The sequence below is a fragment of the Phasianus colchicus genome, chromosome 8 (genome assembly GCF_987193195.1).
Source record: "Phasianus colchicus chromosome 8, bPhaCol1.hap1.1, whole genome shotgun sequence".
Taxonomy (NCBI): domain Eukaryota; kingdom Metazoa; phylum Chordata; class Aves; order Galliformes; family Phasianidae; genus Phasianus; species Phasianus colchicus.
In genome coordinates, this window is record NC_143443.1 from 31065572 (window position 1) to 31088865 (window position 23294).

The 23294-nt window shown below is 37.5% G+C and overlaps 1 protein-coding gene across 3 annotated transcripts in view; it reads left to right on the plus strand.

Moving 5' to 3' along the window:
- Positions 1–22086, plus strand: part of PLPP4 (phospholipid phosphatase 4) — a 47256-nt gene extending 25170 nt beyond the window's left edge. The window contains exons 6-8 of one of the 3 annotated variants that reach the window (XM_031597383.2): positions 548–672; positions 17251–17421; positions 19068–22086. In XM_031597383.2, the coding sequence (XP_031453243.1) occupies positions 548–672; positions 17251–17421; positions 19068–19267 (496 nt within the window). In that variant the 3' untranslated portion in view covers positions 19268–22086. The remainder of the gene's footprint in view (positions 1–547; positions 673–17250; positions 17422–19067) is intronic. The other 2 variants (XM_090145580.1, XM_090145581.1) reach the window with 2 other exon arrangements.
- Positions 22087–23294: the final 1208 nt, after the last annotated feature.

The following is a 23294-nucleotide window of genomic DNA, read 5'->3' on the forward strand; positions in this document are numbered from 1 at the left end:
CCAGCCAAACCGACGTGCTGCTACTCAGCTCAGAGCAGGGCAAAAGAATCTTGGTTTGTTCAGTGAACATACAGAGGCAGCATGGAGGCTGGCAATAGGAATTGGTGGTTGTTCTGGTGACAGTTCCATAAGCTAAGCTGTCCTGTTCTCAACCAAGCGTCAGCGAGACCTGTGCAACTTTCTGGGATTTCTACACTACTTTTCCCTGTCCCTGGAAGTGTTATGCAAGACTGATTGCTGTAGGGAGGTGTAGCCTTACATGCTCATTTTCAGAGCTGAGATCCTGCGTGCTCTTTGAAATTGAACATGCTGTGGGGAGAGACAAGCTACAGCTTGTACGTTGCACTGGAGGACTCCCTGAGGGAGCCTGCCTGCAAAAAATTTGCCTTAAATTGATTATTTCAGAAAAACGAAACATTTCTGCTTCTGTGTTAAAAGCAGGAAGAAACGTACTCAATGTGAAATAGGCAGTAAATGTAATAATCGCTTTGAGGTTTATTTGTTACTACAGCATTTATATTTTTAATATCCATGGTGTTTTTTGTAGACCGCGTCCCGATTTCTTTTACCGCTGCTTTCCAGATGGAGTAATGAACTCTGAAATGCACTGCACAGGTGATCCAGACCTGGTGTCTGAAGGCAGGAAAAGCTTTCCGAGTATCCACTCTTCCTGTAAGTTCATTCAGATGCAGCGCTTCTTTTGTGAAAAGCTGTACCCTGTCTATGTTTTGGAATTACTCTTTATTTGTTAGATGGTGAGCTTGATTTTTTTGCTAGAGGGGTTGCTTCTGTCTTCAGTCACCACTGCCACAAATTTCCCTCTCCTTATCTTACAACCACTTGGGAGCCATAGCAGGACTATCAGTAGAGTGAAATGTTATACAGGGTTAAAGGAAACAGTGCTGTTCTGAACAGATACCTTTTTCTTAATGCAGGCCTCTTTGTGCATCCTGTGCTTGCATAGGAAATACTGTTGTATTCCAATGAAATATGAAATGTGGCAGAGTGTGTTTGACCAATGTAGTTTTGGCAAGTTCGAGTTAATATCTTGCAAGTACTAGATCTACTAAATCTTTTTTTTCTTCCCTATTTCTATAATATTCTATTACTAAAATGCTTTTCTTCGTGGGAAGTTGCATGCTTGGAGGTGGAAGGGATAGGAAGGAATACAGAGAGATCGTGGTGCATCATTGTGGTGCTGTTCATTGTGATGAACTGGGTATGAGATGGGTGCAAGAAGTCCCCAGAGCTTTAGACATTATCACAATTTGCTGGTAGAAGAATGAATCCCTGTATTCTTCCTCTTTTGATAATATCCACGTAATCCATAGGGAATATTATGGGATGGTGCATTATATAGATCAGCTGCTCCTAGCTAGTGCTGTAAACTGGAAGACATGACAACTCAGTATAACTAATTTAATCAGATCTAACTCAGATGTTACAGAGGTTCCTTCCTCTGTCTTACAGAACTGACTTCTACTGTGTTTGATGTCAGGAGGTCTCATGAAACTTCTTATGATGTGTAAAATAACTTGATTACTGCAAGGTTGGTTTATTGTGTGTATGTTTTTTTCCTTTTTTTTGGCTGATACTGTTTGCTTCTTGCACTGTTCTGTTTCTGACAACTGCCTGTTCAGTAGCACCAATGCAAATCTTTGGAATTTATCTTTCTGATCTTCTTTCAAACTCATAACTTCAAGTTGTGTAACTGAACAGTTACATAACAAGTCGCTTAATGAGATGAATGAAATTCCAGGCTGATGTTGTTCACTTTTTCTTGTTTGAGTCCCAGATCAGTTAAGAGTAGTAGATGTTTGTGGCAAGCTTATAAGCTTTATAGTCCTAAGTGATAAACCGACCCAGCTGTGTCAAATTTTGTTTATTAGTTTTGATTCACATTAGAGAGACAGTAACAGATTATATCCTATGCCATTTAGAACAAAAGGTACTTACTGCTATCTTTAGACTGTTTTCTGATGATGACTCTCACGCTTAATTGCAATTCTCTTGGTTCACTGTGTAACAACAAAGGCTTAAAATAATTAGAAGTATACACACTGATGTACCTAGAATCTAGAGGTTACCCCACAATAAACAGCAAATGTTATAATTGCTCACTTCATTGCAGTGTAGCAGTTTACTCCTTAGGGCTGCAAAGTTTAAGCTAGGGAGATACTTTTGGGTCTGCTCTGTCTGGAAACAGCCTGTGTGTGTAACATGCTTGGGTAGTTCTGACCCATGTCAGAGTTCTCTTACCAAGATTCCTTGTCACCTTGCATAGTGTGTTGTCCCCATGCCAGTGGGGCAGCTCACAGAACGCACTGAGGTTTTATTTGTAACTGCCGTTGGTTTTTATCAGCACTGAGTTATGTTGCTGCAGCTCACAGAAAATTCAGTAGGAGCAGAATGATGGCCTGGTAGGCTTAGATAAAAAAAAAAAAAATTATGAGTGGCTTTCCCCTTCCCTGATAGAATAATATTAGCATGTGGCTGAGTTGACTTTATTTCCTGCCGCAAAGCCTTTCATTATCATGTGATGAGAAAGGATATTATATACACAGTAGCTTTTATCTATTCGTAAGTGTATGTGAAATTAAGGCAATTCTGAAGTTGCTTGAAGTACTTAACTATTTGGAGCCTGATGTTATGATATTTAAGTCTGATAAGATTGAATCCATACGTATTTTATTCTCCTAATGGAGAAGGAAACAATTGCAAATTGATATGCATGGGATGCCATCCCTTTTGCCTTCTGTGTAGCAAAATTATATAGATGGAGGTTTTTTCATTAGTATTTTATCAAGAATAATTTATACTTGTGGTAGTATTTATTTTCTTGATAGACGTCGTTGTGGGAGACACATTTCACTGCCTTCCTGGATGTGTGAAGCAATGAGGATGTTCAGGATATTGTCACCTCTGTTCAGAATTTGTTTCTGTAATTCTGCATTTTCAGTCTTTGGCTTTGTGTAATATGTAAACTACATTTCCCTTGTCTTTGTAAAAAGTGAAATAAAATAAAAATTATTCCCTCGTTAGCTTTAAAAATGTACCCTTCCTGCCTTCTTAACGTGCTGTTAATTTGCAGGTTTTCCTTCCATAAATTCAGTACATACTGCCTGTATAGAAAGATTAGAAGCTTTAGTAGAGAGCCATTTTCATCCTGAAACTCATTTTTCTTGCAGTGCTCCTTGGACAGGCTGTCAATCAAAGGCTTTGTTATATCGGGATCTAGTGTCAGCCATGCAAAATGTGGCCTTTAACAAGAAAGTCTGTGTTGCTGTGAATGTTGTATGATAGAAATGTAGGACTGGGATGTGTAACAGTAAGTGGCAGTGCTGGCACCCCCAGATGGCCTGACCTGACCTTGTGTAGTCAATAATAATGTTGTGAACTACCTGTGTCCCACTTGTGCCCTGAAGGAGAGTTCAGTTTCCTCATTAGAGCACAGATAATCTTTTTTGTATTTTTTGGTGGGTTTTTTGGTGTTTTTTTAATTTTTTTTTTCATTTAAATTCCCCTGTCTTTCATCTCCCTCTACCAAGCAGGTTGTATAAAACAAATTAGAAAAGTGTGGAGCACAGACTGTTTTGTAAAGTGAGAGACTTTCAGACAGATGTGAACTACATCATTGCCTGAAACGAAAGAGGTGTTTCAAATAGTAAGAGAGGTTTTAAGCCCTTTGTGTTCATACTCCGTTAAGTGAAGAAGCAAACAATGCAAGCTGAGATCGAAAAATTTTAGAAGATCTTTACAATAGTTTTACAAATGAGCTGCAGATCTGTAGCTGATATGCCATGGTTATGATAGGAGTGATGGTAGAGGCAGATGAGAAGACTGACCTCTAAGGTAGCTGTGATGTTGCTGTCTTACCAATCAGCTGTCTGTAAGACGGGGAGAACTGAAGGAGTAAAATTCTTTTTTCACTTCATGGTTCTGATAATATCACAGACATAAACTGGTCCTGTCAAATATTGTGGGTTGTGTGTTGTTTACATTTTGTATATTTTTTCCTACTTTAAATGATAGAGCTTAATTAAGCTTTTGATCCCTTACTATGCAACAAGTAAAAACAAATAAAACAAAAAATTCTTTGTGAACTTGTACATGGATGGCTTTGGAGAATATCTACTGCTATCTATTTCTTTTTGGAAGGTTTGACCAGGGAGTCAGGTACCCTGAGATCTTACAGAATTAAATGTGGAAACATACTTTGTCTTTCAGGTATATGCATAAATTCTCAGACAATGAAGATAGTAAAACCTCCTCCTATCATTTGTGCTGTGTCAGTTCATTGCCAAATGCAGATATTCATGACAAATTTAAAAAAACATAAGCATTTTGTTATATTAATTTTAAATATCTTATATTGTAGCATTTTCCTACAGTTGAAAATTAGCTTGATTGGCATCTGGTTTGTGAGCTTCCTGTAGGATAAATACCTCCCTCTGGTCTAATCTTGAGCCACCTAATTGGATATCTCTCTTCTGATCTTGGTGTCTCATTTCTAATTGCTCTGAATTCATCATGCTAGTATGATTTTCCTCTTTTAAGCTCTGGTTGAATATTATGGTTTACTGCATGCTCCAGTAATTTAGTTTTGGGTTTTTTTTTCCTTGTTGTAGTAATTCCCTTTTCTCATCAAGTATGCTAATAAGGGATCCAGAAAATATTTTTGGGCTACTGCACCGTGAAGCTCTCCACGTATTAAAACCATTGGAAAACATCTACTTCTAAAAATCATCTTTGACCAAAAACAGATTTCAGTGTAAGAACACATGCTTATCTAGTCTAGATACATTTGGACTATTTGTACACTGACTGATAATTGATTTTAAAGTACTATTTTCCGTGACTGCAACTAGATTTCTTCAGGTGGAGAAGAAGTTGAGCATTGTGAGTACAATGAAAATGGAGAGTTGCAAGTTGAGGGATACTGTAAGAGATATGAAAAACAGTTATCACAAAAAGCTTGTTTTAGAAGCACAAATTCATAGAAATCCACATCTTTTTCCAATTACTGCCTGCAATTAACTCCCCTAAGCTGCCATCTGTGAAGATTTTGGTTTAAAATTATGAACCCAGATCATCTTCTCAAGTTGGTGGTACCAAGCTTTACACACAGCTCTGAATCAGAAAGAGAAAGACCTGCCACATGGCATTTTAATAGCATCTTTGACCCAGAATTCACTGTTGAAATGAAGGTATGCTACCAATGCCAAGTACAAATGTGCTGCAAATATATATTATGGGTCTTGTGTGCCTATGGCTGTGAATGCTGTGGTCTGGGATGGTGGAGGTTTGAGAGGAACAGCACGGTGAGGTCAGTGTGGGACTCTTATAGTCATAACCTGAGTTCTCTTTTACGTATTGAGTCTTGATTGGGTAGTCATAAGAAAATATTAAAAAATATTAAAACATTAAGTATTAAACTGCTTAATGTATGTCAACTTTGTGTCTCTTTCAGCCCACAGCTTGCAAATACCTCACAATCTCTATAGACAGGAAGGAGAATAATAAACAAATGATCAATTTGTATGTTTTGGTTTTATCCATTTTCTATTAGAAATTCTTCTTTGACAAGTGACAGAAACCAAAACCATGACAACAAGTACTGTTTCTTTTAAACTGTGTGGTTTTTTAGCAACTTGCACTTTCTTTACGAAAATGGCCTATGTGGTGATATACCACTATTTAGGTCATTAACACTTTCCATGGCCAGATTGGCAAGAGTTTCACATTTCAAATTGGAACATTGCAGGGAATTGATTTTTAATTTCCCTATTCAGGGTGAGCCTTTTCAGGTGTAAACTCATCACAGATTAAGGTAAAATGTCCTTTTGCAGTGTAGAGGGTAATTTTACTGATCAGAATCAATGGCAGAACTGAATTAGCTGGAGAATTGTGTTCTTTTGATATTTATCATTGCTACATCAAATAAATGATCAGCAAACAAAGTTAATGGGAGCACTAACCAAAGAATTAGGATCTTGATTCCTACCTTGCACTTTAGTACAGCTACTGCCTTTAAGAAAACTTTGCAAGTGGAGCATGTAACACAGTGTAGATTCTATTTATATTAAAAATAGGATATGTACATGATAAGAGTATTGAATATGAGATCATCTGTGCTTATTTGGTGGGAGAAAGAGCAGTGTCTCTAGAAAAGAAACAGTAATAGGGGGAAAAAAAGGGTCATTATTTTCTGCTGGCCTAATAAATGAGATTACATCCTTGGACCAGTTCTGAATAGTAATTTTCTACTTTAAGTAGCCAGATTCTATTATGAATGACTGCAGTAATTGCTCAGCTTGTAGTAACAAGCTTAAAAAAATATATAAGGAAAATTATTCTGCAGAGATACTCCAGTCCTATCTGTGACCAAGGAGAGAGAGGAGTCCCAGCTGCCTTTTCTCATTGCATTTCCATGTCTTCCTTCATAAGGAATATCAGCCCCCACATCCTATTAGGAGCACATATGCCTTTCTCTCCAGCTCTGACACACTTCCCAGAAATAGAGTTCCTATTTAATTCCACAAGCCATCAAGACTATGTTGAATTACTCAGATGCCAACTTACTGAACAACTTTAATGCATATTATTGTATTAATCAAGGTGGCTATTTAGCTTCCATTTTCTTTATGGACAGATATAGCCATGTAATTATGCTGTTCTTTGTTAATACCACTTATTTGCCTGAGGCTATACCAAATCTTAAAGTGAAAGGGAATGTCCTTATCTTTCCATCAGTTGCTCTGAAAACAGTAGGCTTGCTTTCAAGCTGTATAAGGGATGTTTGCTTCTCAGCAGCACGCAGCCTTTTTTGTTAAGATGGCTGAAAAAACTGAGGTGTTACATCTCTCTGCTATCTAGCAACATTCACCTGACCTTCTGGAAGAAAACCTGGAAGTAGTGTAATTCTTCACAGTGGTAGCATGTGATTTAGCATTATCAAGGCCTACATGAGACATCAGAAAATTGTAACTAAATTGTACCAGATTTCTTGGTCTGTGATTTGATGATTTGCAGTCCAGTCTAATTTGTGATTCACATAGGAAACCAAAAGGTTTTAGGAGGCTCTTGTTTTGTTTTTCCTAATCTCTTGTTCATGTAATACAGGGAATTTAGGAATAGACTAAGACTTCAAAAGAGAGTGAGGAAAAAAAGGGTTATCATCTTGCATATCATCTTGCATTCTAGGTCATTAATGAGAAGTAGAATGAATGGCTCTTAAGAGCTGACATGGTTCTTCTTCAAGAGCTGGAGAAGCAAAGTGAAAGAAATGACTTGGAAGTAAGAGTCTCTGAATTTGACTTGGATAAAGTTTTTGCAACAGCGGTTGCTGCTTCTTGGTTATTATAGCTGTTTTTTTCTTCTTGGTCATTACAGCTGAATTTTCTTTCATCAGTGCAGAGGAAAAGCTTTCAGACTAATTCTCTCCATTCTTTTGCCTAACCTTAAGCTTTCAGTAAGGTTGAGCTACATGCTTGATTTCATAGCCTGAAGAAAAGGTTACGATATTGTAGATTTCTGCTGTGCACAAAGCTAAGACCATTGTTCTTCTGACTGACCTGTTCAGCAAAACTGACTTTGAGTTACTCTAAGGATCTGAATATCAGTTTTAGTCTGTGAACTGTGATGACAGCTCTTCTGTGGAGCAAAACGGGTCAGAAAGCTCAAGAGAAATTCGAAAATAAATGTATCAACTCAGACCTGAAGACAGAGGAGGCTGGTGCATAGGGTTCTGTGATTTATTTTGTCCAGGAATGACTTTATGAAGCTCTTAATTTTTGATAGGGTAAATTTCTAAATCTTTAGAGACTCCAGGTAACACTTTCTGTGGCACCATTTTCACTCTGATCAGGTGTATGCTGCTGAAACTGTTATGACAGTCTCCTCTTGCAGCACATTGCATTATGTTGTTGGAGACCATGCTAAGACTAAACAAAAAAATTATAATCAATAGAACCCTCAATATTGAATTAAAAGGCTGAAATGTGAGGCACCCTTATGTAGAGGTGCCTGCCTGATTTATCAGGTTATAGGAAACTCAGTAATAAAGGTATGTGATTGTGTAAATATATCTGTTGAAAACAAGGAAATATTAAAAATTTCTCAAGATAAATACTGTGTGATAGATGGCATGAAATCAAGACTGTAATTTATGCCAGAATGAGGGAAGTGCAGAGCATCTACAGAAAGTCCCATTTGGGTTTTGCTGTTATTGTCAGTTCTAGATAGAAAGAAACCAGCTATTACAGATAAGTGAGCAGATAGGTAATATTTTTTTTCCTCCCTTGTGCAGAGAACTGAGCAAATAATGAAGCCACTGCTTTATCTAACAAACCCTATGCATAAAATATTGATGCAAAACATTTTTTAAGTGAATACTGCTTTGTAGCAGTCAACTGATTTCCTGTATTTTTCTGGTGATTTTTCTCTTGAGACTTTTAGTTCTCGCTTGTTTTCAATCTAAACTGAGTGTGATTTTAGAATTTTCTGTATTCTGTTTGAGCTAGCAGAAACTTTTGGAAAATGATTGCTTTGGAAGTTCCATATCGTGTTGGAAAACCATGCAAGTTGGACACATAAATGAAGTTGCCATGAATAGGAGCTCTTTTAAAAATATCTCTTGTATGGGGAGAGGGAAAAATACATGAGTGGGTGTACTGAGAGTTAAGTAAAGAAATCAGGATGGTTTGGATGTTTTTGATAGGAAAGCAAATTCTACAGACTAAGGTCTGTGTGTAATTTAAATTGGTGAAAGGTGCTCAGTGATGCAGTAAGTCCTCTGTCATATTATTCGTTATTTTATTCTGCATTTTATTAACCTGGCTTCTCTGTCTTGCCTGCTCTGGCTGTCTTCCTTTGTGACTTCCTTGAAATAAGTAAGTTTGTGTGGATGAAAGCAGCAAGATCCTGTATTGAATAATGGAACTATCACATGCTGCAAATAAGAAAAAAGTCTAAAAATAGGAGTTCAAACATATTTATGTTATAAATATCTCTTAGAGTAGGAAACTTCTTAGTGTAAACCTGTCATCTTAGATGTGGAAAATCATAGCTGTTTAAAAAAAAAAAAGAAGAAAAAAACACTTTTGATATTGACTGGCAGATTGCTTAATATTTCATTTCTCCTTTATCTCTAAAATTAGCTGTTCTGCTGAATGCATTCATGTATGTTTGTGTCGTATTTGTGGTGTGTCTTGCTGTGTCACTAAAAAAAAGCCCCAAACAACTCAAAAATAGGAGGAGGCAGAGGCTGGAAAGTGCTATGTCTTTTAAGTGAACAGCAGACAGCCACTTTGTCTTCCCCTTTCTCAATAAGTAACTGAAATTATGAAATTAGTTTTAGAAAATAAAATATTTTTACATTTTAAAAGACATTCATTTGTTTGGGGAAAAAAAAAAAAGGTTGGTTTGATTCAGAGTGAAGAAATTATTGAATTTCAATAGAATTGTTTGCTATACTGTCATAATTTATATCAAATATTACTGCAGTACGTGTAATTATAGTTGGGTATTTAAATTTCAAGTGTTAATTATCTTCAGCTAGCAATTTCATGGAGGATAATCATATTTCCTTCAGTTGAGAGTGAACATTTTAAGTAACAGATGAGCTACAACCACAGGTTTTTGGCAGTAATTGCTGCTACTCCCTATTTTCAAGATAAATCTCTTAATTAACAACTGTATAGCAGTGCCTCTTTGAAATATTTCATCCTCTTAAAGAAGTATCTTGAGAAGTAAGGAATAAATGTCTTAGGCAAGGAAAAAAAAAAGGTCCCCCGTAGGGTTTATTGGCTTCTTAATTCAAACTGTAAGTGTACTTGGGAATGTTTGTGTTTCAGGTTTTTACTTCTTTGACGTATTTACCTCTCAGCACTCAAAGGCTGTTTGAATTCATGAAGGGCTTAAGAGACAAACCCTTAAAGCTTAGTTCTCCAGCAATACTAATAAATCAACTGCTGCTAGTCTGAGATTCAGATTATGTACATCTCAAACAGATCTCCAAAATACTTTTCTTGAATTAAAAATACAAACAGGCAACAGCTTTTACAGCAAACTCCTTGATGCTCCCTACCATACTGTGTTGTGTGTTTGGTGGAAATGCTCCAAACCTCTGCTGTAAAGCTTTTCTGCCCACTAAAATACTCTTCAAATTGTGTTTTGGCTGTATTTCACATGCTGATCCATGTGTCCAAGAGAGATTGATGCAACTACCTGGCGTGATAAATGAGAGAGTAAGTAGTTGAGCAGTATGTCATCCATTTACAAGGACAATACTGAAGATTTATGTATGGCGGAAAGGGAGGTGAGAAGTTACCCCATTCAATGTGTGAGATTGGTATATTCCCCTTTGAAGGAATGTTGAGCTGTAAAGAAAAACTTGTCCTTGACAGGACTTACTTATACTTAGTTGCCTCATAAATCTTACAGTGACAATAATTTGTACTAGAATTAAATAGCTAATGATCTAGAGCTTGTGTTTAGATGCTGTATTTATGCTAACAAGGAGCAAAAAGAGAAAATTATCCTCTGGCTATTGTAAATGTCAAGGTAGTAGGCATTTAATTAGAGCTGACCTGTTTGAACTACACTACAAATCTTGTCTCAGTTTTAATATTTTTCTTCTGGAAGAAATTAGAGGTGTATTTTCTTTATTTCATAAAGGGATTCAGGTCTGATCTAACAAAACCATTCAGTCAATCCATGGTATTCCTTATGCCTGTAAGGAGATAAACACATTATCCACAGACCACACTAGGGCAGTGCCACTCCCTAAATGCCATTCTGTCCTGGATTTACATCCAATATCAGTTAATTAGTTGGGTTTAATTTCACCAAGTGTGACTGAAAAACATGGAGATCGCAGTAATGAGTAAAAACATTGCAGAGATGTGTTTTAGTCTGGCACAACTGTATGAAGAGGGCTGAACTCATCAGGTGATCTGGTGTAGTGTACGTGGATGCTAAGGGTGCTGTGCTTAGTGCCCGAGTGCTGTCCTCTTTATATTCAAAGAAATTCCAGAATCTGAGATGTTTTGGGCTTTGTCTTTACTGTGTTCTCAGAGAAAGGGGATTTGTTCAAGGCTTCTGTCATCAGAATTGGCAAAGGAGTCCATGGAACAGGTTCACCTCTAGGATTTTCTGTGAAATAACATAATTAACAGAACAATTCAGAAGAACTTCACTTTTTTTTTTTCTTTTTCCAGATGTGACACATGCCTTGAGACCACGTTAGATATTTCAGATGTAGTGAGATGTCTTGAAAGGTTCCTGTAAATAACATATCAGGCAAAAAATGCACAAAGAAGTTTCTTGGGAATTCCTTGCAACAGTCCTGCCAAAACAACCTAATGATTAACACTCTGCTTACTTACCTTTCAGATAATATAAGTCTCTCTTTGTTCTAATGGCTCCAGTACTTCCTTTTTGTCTTCCAGATCCTTGCATACTTTTGTATTTTGTGATGTGCTTTTCATGTTGCTTCTGCTCAAATGTATTTCTTTGTTGTTGTGGAAAGAAATTAATAAAGCTGAGCCACTGGGAAGGTGATTGACTATCCCACTTGGAAAAACAGATATATATTTTGCCTGTGATAATAAGCTCAAAATGTACTCAGGGAATTGTACTCCTATAAAATCCTCTTTGAATTGAATTTCGGCATTAAAATTTATGCAGCCATTTGGTATCATATGTTTTCCTTCAGGAAAGATAAATATTTCAGCCTGTGAACAGTGTGAAACTGAAAACATTCACCATTTGCCCCAGCTAGCATTGCAGCAGGCTGCTGTGCAATTCCAGTGAAGAATAGTACGTGTTTGAATACAAAAATTATGCAGTAATCATTGCAAGTGTGAGGCACTACAGACAAAGAGATGGATCATTTTCTCTGACAGGCCATTTGTGATGGTTGTTTTGCAGTTTCATAACTTGTTGCCACTGAGATAAGTTGGGGGTATTTATTTTTTCTTCCAGTTTTTAAGCTGCATCATGTAAGGAAGACACATACTGTGTGTTTAGCAAAGCATCCACTGAAACTTGAGATGCTGAAGGTCCTCGAGGGGTACTTCAATTTCCAGAAAACACCCACAAAAGCTATTCATTTTTAATGAATAATTTATTTGGGGGGCTTTAGATCAGATTCCTGTTCACAGGTTGTCCCTTTATGCCTTTTAACTTGATAATTGATTTGCTCCATACAGATGGCTTTTTAAACCCACCTACATCCCCTGAGAGATTAAAATGTCAGAATGGGGTCTGCTGTGCTCCTAGATGCTGTTGTTCCCTTTGCTTCTTCTCTGAACCTTTTTTTCTAAAAGAGGGTGACAGAGGCAATCTGAAAAGTTGAGTCTAACAAAGATCTGTGTATTCCAATAATGATAATGCTGAGATAGAGCTCTTTCTGATATGCTTCAAGCACCATTACTGTGTAGTTTAAAAAATGTGCCTTTGTTCTTTTCTCCTCATTGAGCACTTAATTAAATATTTCTGTCTGGAATTTGTGTTAAGTATATCTTAAGATAATGCTGTTTTAAATTGAATCAGACTGATTTTCTCATTTTCCTTTGTGCCAACGTCTCTAAAGAGGGCTGGCTGGTATTTTATGCAGCTCCTTACTTTATTTATGTAAACAGAGTATTGGTTTCTTCCAGATCATAAGAAATTAACATAGAAGGAGTATTAGCATAGATGAGGAATATTGCTGTGTCTCTTTGCCATCTTTCTTATGCAGAATGATAACTTTTATTATATTAGACATTATTACATTACATTTGAAAATACATATGTAATAGAGTAGGTCATCTGATACGTTTTTGCATTTTTCCTATGGTGCAGTGAAATATTGAGTCCAGCCTGTCTATGTGTGTGGGGGGGGGAAGGCTTCTGAAGTACATTCTACTGACTGACCACTTCTTCAATGTAAATATCACCTGCAGTCCTAGATTTCTTGAAGAGTAAATTGTTTGTTTAATGTTGTTGACTGATCATATCTTCAAAATACAGCCGTCAAGCAAAGTAGCCTGCATGGAGTGCTTAGCAATTGAGTTCTTTCATAGAATCACAGAATGGTTTGGGTTGGAAGGGACCTGAAAAATCATCTAGTTCCAACCCCACTGCCAATCCCATGCAGTGCATTAATCTCAGATAGTGCTGAAATCAGGGCATTAAGCTCCACAGCTGAACTGCATCACACACACACACACACATACACACACAAAAAAAATTATGAATTTGGCTTTTCTGGATAATTTTCCCATCTGCTAACCCAGAAATGTTGGGATCTTAGATTGAAACCTGCCAAATTCAGACGCATTTGCTTTATGTTACATTCACTGACAGGGATATCTTCAGAATTAATACATTCCCTTATTCTTTCCTATGGAATAGAAAAAAGAACTGCCTTTCTTAGATGGTAATTAGCATGAAATCAGTTCCACACTCTCTACTGTGTGGAAACAGGAGAAATCCTCCCAAATATTTTGAAAACCTAGCAGATAAATGTGGAATGAGGGACCATGGCTTCAGAATGTAATGGTACAAGTGTGGTAAATAGTCTCACATCCCCAAGTATTTAGCTGTTAATTCCATGTTCTTCTGTACTGACTCTGCACTAGCACTGTGAATATGGGGTCAAGCAGCTCTTTCTGGATGTGCACACTCCAGAGTTAGGAAAATCAGTTTTATAATATTGTAACATGAAGCTGCTTTGCAAATTATTATTTTCATAGCTACAAGCTAGAGTATCGTTTTGGTAACTTTCCATCTTACACTGGGCTTAAGTTCCCTTGCAGGAGTGTGTGTGAGTCTCCAGTTTAGAAGAGCACAACCATGGTTGGCAAAATCTGGCTTTGTGCCTAGTTCAAAAATATATTCTGTGGATGTTCTCTGTTCATTCACAAGCACTTCTTTCTGGAAACGTATTTTATGTATCATGAGGTCTGCTCTAAAGCCTCTTTAATTAAACCTGCTGCTGTCCACACTCATTTGAATAAGCGCCTTTATCTTGTAGACCTCTGCCATCAGGACAATACAGTTGCAGTTCTGGAGGTTGCATTTTGCACTGGATGGGATGGAACAGACCAAAAGAAAGAAGGCAAAGTTCCTGAATTGAAACACTGATTCTTTTCATTTTAAGTTGAATACTTCTTGAGCTTTGTCTAGATACATGAACTGGTTTTACTCAGTGCTTTCCTATGCTGTCTTGCTTTTACTGTGGCAGAGCTGTTATGTCAAACACCCATTTTATGGAACATGCCTAATTATGCCTTGTTAGGGCTTAAATCCTGTGTTACAGTTTGGTTGTGTGTTGCCATGCACATACATCTTTCAAGATCAGAAAGTAGTTATTTATAATTTAAGGTGAATAAATGAATAAATAACATCCACAGAGACTTAAATCCAGAAATCATGGAAATGTGTGTAGCTACTGTGGCTGAGAGTGTTCCTGTGTGCTGCTTCACCTCTTTAAAACATTCATTGCAGCAAACTGTGTGCTTCCAGTGTAGATTACTATGGAGAAAAGAACAGTTTCCATTCAGCAGTTCCATCTGCAGCAGATGTTCTTTATGATGCGTGCAATTTTCCTGCTCAGTCTCAGAACAAGTATTTCAGTCTGATTTGGAGAGATATATATATAAAATTACATTGTTCCATACCTAAAAGGAACCTCGCCTTACTAAGAGTGTTACAGTAGAACAAATTCTTAAGGTGCTGATCTCCTCAGTCAGTGTCCTGAGAATCCTACAGTGATTCATCTTTCACGAGTGATTAACTATCGAGGAAGATCTCAGCTTAAAACTCCACTTCAAAAACAAATGAAGCAGTTACCTTTCAAGAAGAAAGTTCTGTTTTATGCCTTCTGTAACTGGGGGCTGTTAGGTTGCTGAAAGACAATGCAGTGCATTTTGATTTCGATGGATGTTATAATATTCATTGTAGTGCTTTTGCAGGTAAGCTCTACCTTACCTGAATCATGAGTATGAAACCTCAGTTTAGAAACTAAGGTTTAGGTTGAGGAAATTAAGGCATGAGCACTTGAAAATTTAAGTGCATAAAGAAAAGATTTCTCTGTGTTCCTCATTATCTACAATATTGATGTGGTCATGATGAAGTTTGGTTTTTCTGTATATCAGAGGCATTAATGTACAAGGGTACTCCAATGTTTTTTTCTGTTCTGATCCCATGAGAAGCTCATGCATCCAATAAGACAGGAAATCTGGATGAAATGCAGAACCTGTTTTTTTTGTTTTGTTTTGTTTAAAAAAGCTGCTGCTCTGAGGATGTGTCTAGAAGCCATAGGAAAATATATTCATTTCAAGAATACCATGACATAAAAATGGCAGAAGGAATAATTTCTTTCTGTCAAATAGATGGTATGAAGGGCAAAGCAAATGTATATCACTTGCAGAGGTCTGAACATAAGAGTGTAATCCAGTCTGCACTAAATCTTAGATTTATTCAATTGCTCAAACCTCTTATATGTTAAGGTTTGCCTCCCACCGTCTTCTGACAAATACTGAATCAGCAATGGTTGGAAAAGCTGCTATGAAACAAAACATTTGGTGTATTGGTTGTCTGATTAATTAGCATTCTGTCTGGTTCTCTTTATCCAGTCTAAAGAAATGATTTATTTGCGTGTTTGAAGATGAAATGCAAATCTTCAGTAATTGCATTTAAACAGCTGTGTGGTATAAACTTATAAAACCATTGTGCTGTCAGCTAAAATAGTCCATCCCATAGATTCATCGGCAAAACAGAATAATTACTTTATCACACTTAGCATTTGGGAACATGAGGACAAGGGCATTTAAAAAGCCATAGCAGATTAGAAAAAAGACACGTCTGACCCAGCACTGAGGGCAGAAACTCAGAATTTTCTATCGTGAATGCAACTTATCATCTCTCACAGAGCTGAGTAGGTATTAGAAAGGTAAAACGTATAAAAACAGTCAAAAAAAGGATTTTGAGTACTTGGATAAATGTTAATAATTTTGCTGTCAGTGCTTTATGTGCTTATGCTCCATCCTTGATATCCTGGAGGTGTTCAAGGAGAGGTTGGATGTGGCCCTGGGCAGCCTGGTCTCGTATTGGATAGGGAGGTTGGCGGCCCTGCGCGTGACAAGGGGTTGGAGCTTCATCATCCTTGAGGTTCCTTCCAACCAGAGCCGTTCTGTGATTGTGCTCTATTTTGATGTATGATTGTTGTGGATGTTCACTGCATTTTGCAGGGGTACCTGTTCAGCAGCAGCACTGGTTTTCCTACAGCTATAAAATACATTAAAATGTCTAAAAACAAACAAAACAAAACACAACACCCCGCTTGCACTCTGGAAGGTGAACAGAAGAGGAAGGAAGTTGAGCTCAGAAACTTGCTGTGTTCTGTAATTGCTGCCAGTTCAGCATATTCTGTAGGAACTGGTTAGTGAAACTAAAAATATCATTTAAATGTAAGACAATTGCATCCTTTTATGAATCGTTTTCAGCTTTGAGCCTGAACTTTTTACAATAGGTCTCAAATCATGAAAGACGTATTGAAGGTTAAGCATGAAAAGGCTTTTGTGACTCAAGTTATAAATTCATCTAAATGTCTAACTTAAAGTATTAAAAAAATCAGGCATTCTTTATGCAGCCACTTTCTCCCCCAGAGGAAAAAGGTGAATTGCTAAAGGAAAAAAGAATCAATTGCTATTGGAAATGTGAACAGCTAAACGTAGCACAGTATTTGCAGACGCATTGGATTATATGAGAGCTCGATACATATGAGATGGCAGTGGCTCTACATTGCAGTGTTTACTTCCCTGATTGCTTGCATTGCTGCAGAGATAACACCACTGCTCTGGATGTACGTCATGGATCTGCACATCATCTTTGCCCATTCAGTTCACAAAGTACTGTCGTGTGGTTTTGTAGTTGTTTTTTTTTTAATATTAATTTGTACAGTGATTGATTTTTTTAAAATAAATTAAGAAAGAAATAAAAACATCTCTTCCTAGAGCATAGGCCATGTTCTTTTAAAAGTTATAACTGCATCATTAATATGATTACCTGGAATCACCATTCATGTTCTGAGATTCCCTTGCTTCTTGTAGATGGAGCTTATTGCCATCTCACCTCCTCATGTTCCCCTGTAGAGACCAAGGCTTCACTGCAGCAGAAGGATTCTACTGTCAGATCTGAAAGGATAGTATGCTGTAGTGTGTTTGTGACAAATTACTGTAATTCTGCATTTTTTTCTTTCAGTTGCATTTTCAGGCCTTGGCTTTACCACCTTCTACCTGGCTGGAAAGTTGCATTGCTTCACGGAAAATGGCCGGGGGAAGAGCTGGCGGCTCTGTGCAGCAATACTGCCTCTCTACTGTGCCATGATGATTGCTCTGTCACGTATGTGTGATTACAAACACCACTGGCAAGGTGAGCCATGGAGGTACCTTTTCATGTATCTATACTATTAGCTTTGCGTTTCTGTATTTTGTTTGTTTGTTTGTTTCATTGAAATCATGTGAGTTACAACGCACAGTATTGCAAACCTCTCTTTCTCCTTGACTGACACTCCTGAATTTCTACCTTTTGGTTTCAATTAAATGCAGCGTTACTTGGTCCCACTGAGCTCTTTCCCATCTCATACAGAAGTCCCCATACCAGAGCAAGACATTCTGTTACATCCTTTTTTTTTTTTTTTTTTTTTTTTGCTCTGGTTTTGTGTTTTGCAGTATCTTGTTCTACCATAGCAGCTTAATCACAATCCATTAACCTTGACATGCTCTTGAAGGAGTCTCTTGGTCTCCTGCAGAGTTCTTGCCTTGTTCCAGGGCTTGGTGCACTCAGATCAGAGAGCATGAAGCTGTTAGAGTTCTTGTGCTCTGTGTGAGACCTGGCTGGTTTGAATTAGTTGAACACAAATAATATGAACAGCAGCGTACAGGTTTACTCTCTAGTTCTGGATGTGCGTTTGCATTGTGCCCCACATCTTGCCAAGAGTAAGGGTTAGGATTTATGTACTGGCGTGTGCTCTGAGGCACATTATTATGCTGTATTTTATATATGATGGATGGAAACTACACCCAAGGGGTTGTGTCTGTATCCAGTTACAGGTGCTCATATTTTTGTTTCTGAAACTCAATCTGGAAAGTCAGATAGCTCTTCCCAAGCTAGAAACATGCGTACACAATATTCTGCAGGTAACCTGTGCCCTTAGCTGGAAGAACTGTCTTCTCAAGGGAGAGTCATGTTCACTCTGTAACGTGCCATGCCAAAGCTCAGGCCTTGTTTTTCATGCAGTGTCATCCAATTGTATTGCTTGTGGTGGCTTTGTAATCATCTTAACTGTGCTGTGGTGTGCGAACAAAGACCATCAATATGATGTCCAAGACGTTGTACTGTAGGTGAAAGGTGGAGTAGAGTATATGTACATTATAAAGCCAAGACTGAGAACATTAATATTATGAGATTTTAGGAAGTTTGTTAAGTTTGGCTAGAAAATGTAGTGTTCAGGATTTATTGTTGAAATAGGTGAACGTTAGAATATTTCATTATGAATCCTGAATATACTGACTGCTTTTAAGTCCCCATGATCTCCATTTAGAGATTCTTTTAAGGAAAAGAATCTTCAGCAGTGTGCAGAGACAGGACAAGGGGAAATGGCCAGAAGCTGGAGCATAGGAAGTTCCGCACCAATGTGCGCAAGAACTTCTTTACGGTGAGGGTGACGGAGCACTGGAACAGGCTGCCCAGGGAGGTTGTGGAGTCTCCTTCTCTGGAGATATTCAAGACCCGCCTGGACGCCTACCTGTGCGACCTGGTGTAGGGATCCTGCTTTGGCAGGGGGGTTGGACTCGATGATCTCTGGAGGTCCCTTCCAACCCCTACGATTCTGTGATTCTGTGAAAAAAAGATAACTACTGAAATTGAAAGAATATTCTTTTTCCTTTACGGGCAAAGGAAAAAGGTAGAATGTAAGTCTGGGTTGAACACAGGTCAATCAAATGCTTTATATTTACAGTGTTCCTTACAGTCAGTCCAATCTGTGGTAACATGATTTTGTTGCTTTTCTTACCTAGATGCTTTTGTTGGAGGGATCATTGGCCTCATTTTTGCTTATATTTGCTACAGACAGCACTACCCTCCTTTGGGTAATACAGCTTGTCATAAATCTTACGTCAGCCTGCTAGATCAGAACTCAATGAAGAAAGAAGAGAGACCTACAGCAGATAATGCTACTGGCCTGCCTCTGGAGGGAATAACTGAAGGTCCAGTATGACTAAGAAATGCAAAATGAACTTCTAGCCTTCTCACATTTTCTCCAAGCTGGTCTCTTAACACAGTGTTTCTTACCATACACTTGATCTGTGCTTCTTTTTTTTGTTTCCTTGTTATAAAGACAAATTGAACATTTTATTTTTAATGCCATAGCATCACTATACTTTTAAATTCAGAGTTTCTATTCATATTGACTGCTGAATTATCTGTTTTCAGTCAACTGCAAACAGATAGATTATTCAGGGGAAACAGAAAGGACATTAAAAGACAATCCCACATGGAGATTGATCAAGAAAGTAATTTTAAAGAAGATGTGGTTGAGGTTACTGTAGATCTGGAAACAGATTTTCTTAAGTACTTTGTATCTCCTAGAAAGTTCTGATTGTCTTCAGCACTCACTCACTTCAATGGGTGATGAGTACACACAGCACTTTTCATCAGGTGTTCAGTGTCTGTTCTGGGCAGATGTTTCTTTGTGTAATTTAATAAGTTAGGGCATCATCCTTCTGTTTATCTTGTTGCCTTCTAACACGATAAACTCCTTATGATGGGAGAACTTTGTATTAAGCTTTGGCAAGGTCATTCTGAGCTACTAATCAAGCATCCAATCAGGCATGAGCGGTTACAAGTTTGTAAGAGCCAAGCCTTGTCACATTAGTAGTTCTACAGGATGATGCTGATATTTGAGAAATTCCACACTGTTAAAATTATCAGCTTGCAATAACATGTATGTTCATAGGATGGATCAGAAACTTGGTGTTATATCATTAGCAATTCTTTCAGAGTGCTTGCAGTAATTACCATCAAAACAAAGTGAAAGTAAGGAATATTCATGACATTCAACAAGCTGAAGTCTTTAAAACAAGTTAAAAATGAAGTTTGAGAAGAAGAAACATAATGGTTTTGTGATTCTCAGTGTACCACGTTCATTTGTGTGTAGTGACTCACTGCAGCATTGATGATCTGAAGAAATGCAAAGATTTTCATTTGTGACTTTGGGTGCACGACCATGAATGCTTTTGGTGGTTTCCAGCACTGTAACATATCCAGAGGAATGCTGGCAATGGTGTTCCACTTTAACCATTCCACATTCTCAGCTCATCATGTTCTTGTGCATGGTATTTGCAAAGGTTGGCTTGGTACCTGAACTGAAACTCACTTCATTCAAAACAGTGTTGGTACAGAGGACAACCAAACAACCTGAGTTAATTTATTATTATTAGGATCCAGTTTTGTTACGTATGCACTATGCAGTACACATCACATTCCTGTGAAATGATATAGCTTTGGATGGCAGATTGTCAGATTCCAGAATCTCTTTTTGTGGATATCCTGTGAAAATAGAGGTAGATATTTTAGACCATATCCGGGCAGTAACACATTTCTTCACAGGGGCTGCTACTTAAAGCAATCAAGATAGTGTTGACCAACAATCATTTTTACGGTGCTTTAGACTGGAGGAGACTGCTGCCATAATTATAATTTATGTGTTCCTGTTGGAATATGTATTGGCCTTGTAGGCATTTTGTGATCCAGACAGCTCAATGTCTTTATGTAATGCTTGTCATTTACTTTCGTCAAAGGTAATCTTTGTAGGCTTTTGTTTTGAGAAAAGCTACTTCCTGATTGGCAACGCTTGAATTTTTATGGAAAACAAGGAAATTAAACTCCCTTTTAAAACTTGCAGTAATTGTGTACAAGAGAATACACTGATACTGTGTATAAACATATAAGGTATTTGGAAATCATTGTAAATTGGGAGTGACGTGAAGGGACAAATTCTAATAGGCATAAACCCAGCAGGATTCTGTAGAAATTAGGCCTGATCTACTGATACTGGTTTGGCTGTATAGGCAAACAGAATGTAAGAGGCAGGAATTTTTACTGACAGTTACAGTATTCTGAGCTATAGAGTAAACACAGTTGGCCAAACCTAACTGTCTTTCTGGTGTACAGGTGCTGGGTCATGAAGCTAGCAAAAGTGAAGCAGAATTGTGCTGGCATTGTACGTGCATTGGATTTGACAAAAACACTTATCTGGTGTAATGAGGATCTTATTGTAGAAATCCATGAAGTTTTGTGAAGGTTTAATCTTTCTATAAAGTTTTTAAACCATCCTATCGAGTTCTGTAACAGTGATACCATTTTATTACGTCATATGGGATGACTAAAAGAAAGCCTTGCAGTAAGGGTGTTGTCTTTTCATTGTATAGGGCTTTGCCATTAGCTTTTTCTTTCAGCAGGAACCTTAGTCTTCCAGGTTATATGCAAATGTTAAAAAAAAAACGAATCTTAAAAGTAGAAGTTTAATACTGATGCATAGTGCATTTTGCATGTTTTTATATAGATCTGGCTTATTCTCAAAAGTGAGTGGGGCCTCCTAACTGTGCTGTTCACATTCCCAGTGTTTTAATGGCTTTTGATACAAAAAAGTGATTTTCTTTGGGTTGGGAAGCGCTCGTGCAGACCTTAAATGAGTAGTGGCTGTTGAAAGATTGGAATGTGAAATGTAATGCAGCATTGATACTATGTTGCAAGAGTAATTGGTGAGCTTTGCAAAGCAGGAAAGAATAACAAATTTTAATGTAATTAAGTTGAAAGTCATAACACAGACAATGTGAAAGCTTTGATTAAAATGTAATTAAAATTATGAAAGACATAATGAGGTGAAACTTACAGCGGGATCTGTAGATGCTGTAATTACCAGTGTAAAGTCAGCGTGGGGAAGGCATTTTTTGTGGATCAATGTATTTTAATCTCATGCTTTCTCAGTGTGAAGGAGATGTAATGTTGTAATGCACCAATAAAACAACACATGAATATGGGTTTGTACATCTGCGTGTTACCATTTTTTATCAAGGTAGTTTAATTAATAAACCACGTGGAGTATTAGCAAAAGAAGCCCTAATGTAACTGCATTATTTATGCACGATAGCAGTTCCAAAAGTGATTACTGTTACTAGCCTTTCTCATTTAACCAAAATATGCTACCCAACATCTATCCAGGAAAATGCACACTATAAGCCTGCAAGGCTGAAATTTTGAAATATTAAACCAGCTAGTCTGCAACAGGTCCTTTTACCTGTCACCTTCTATATCTCAGAAGTTACTGGGAATGCCATATTTTATAAAGCCTGGTTAGACAAGGAAAAGGCAACAAGATCTAATAGAACACAGCAGAAATATCCTGACACCAAAAGTATGAGATTGCAAATCATTCAGCAGAATGTCCCTTCACTGTATGCATATCTCAGACAATGTGCTGTGAATAGAGCTGGAGCACAAATGCTGATTCATTCTCAGATTTTCTTGTGTGCAACTTAATCTGGTTTCACCCTCGCTTCTTTCTCCGTGCATAAAGCACCTGAATTACATTTAGTGTGAAGAGAAACTTCCTTTTCCTTCTTTCCTTCAATGACTAAAAATAATTTGTGATGGATATAAAAATAAAAAAAGATATGTATTTTTTTATTTATTTTGCTAGTAATAAAATTCCACTGATTACAGTGGAAATTTTGTGGATCACTAATCACATCACGTCCAGTAAGTGACATAAGGCCTTCACACCGTTTCTGTTCATACTTTTACATTTTTAGGATGATAGTTAATGAAATATTGTAACTTTTGACCACGATTTTTCTATTGGTAACATACTCCTCTCCTGAGTTAGAGATCTGTTGGATTGATCTGACCTAATGCAAAGGGAAAAGCATTGACCATGGCAGCAGTAGAATGATGAGAGGGAAGACGCTTTTTTCCCTGCTTTTGAAGTTCAGTATCTGTAAAGGCTTGCAATAATCTTATTCATTTCTGTATCACCTAGCCTGCCAGTGTTACTGCAATACAGTACATTGTGCCTGCTGGGACAAGAGCAAGGCCTGACATTGAAGAGTTACTCCATGCTTATATTCACTCAAAGCAAGAAAATGGAATTTCTGTTCCTCCTAGGATGCAATCCTGAAAGCCAGAGTAGAAGTTGAGTATCACAGTTAGAGGAAGAACATTGCTTTGAATTTTCTTTTTCTTGT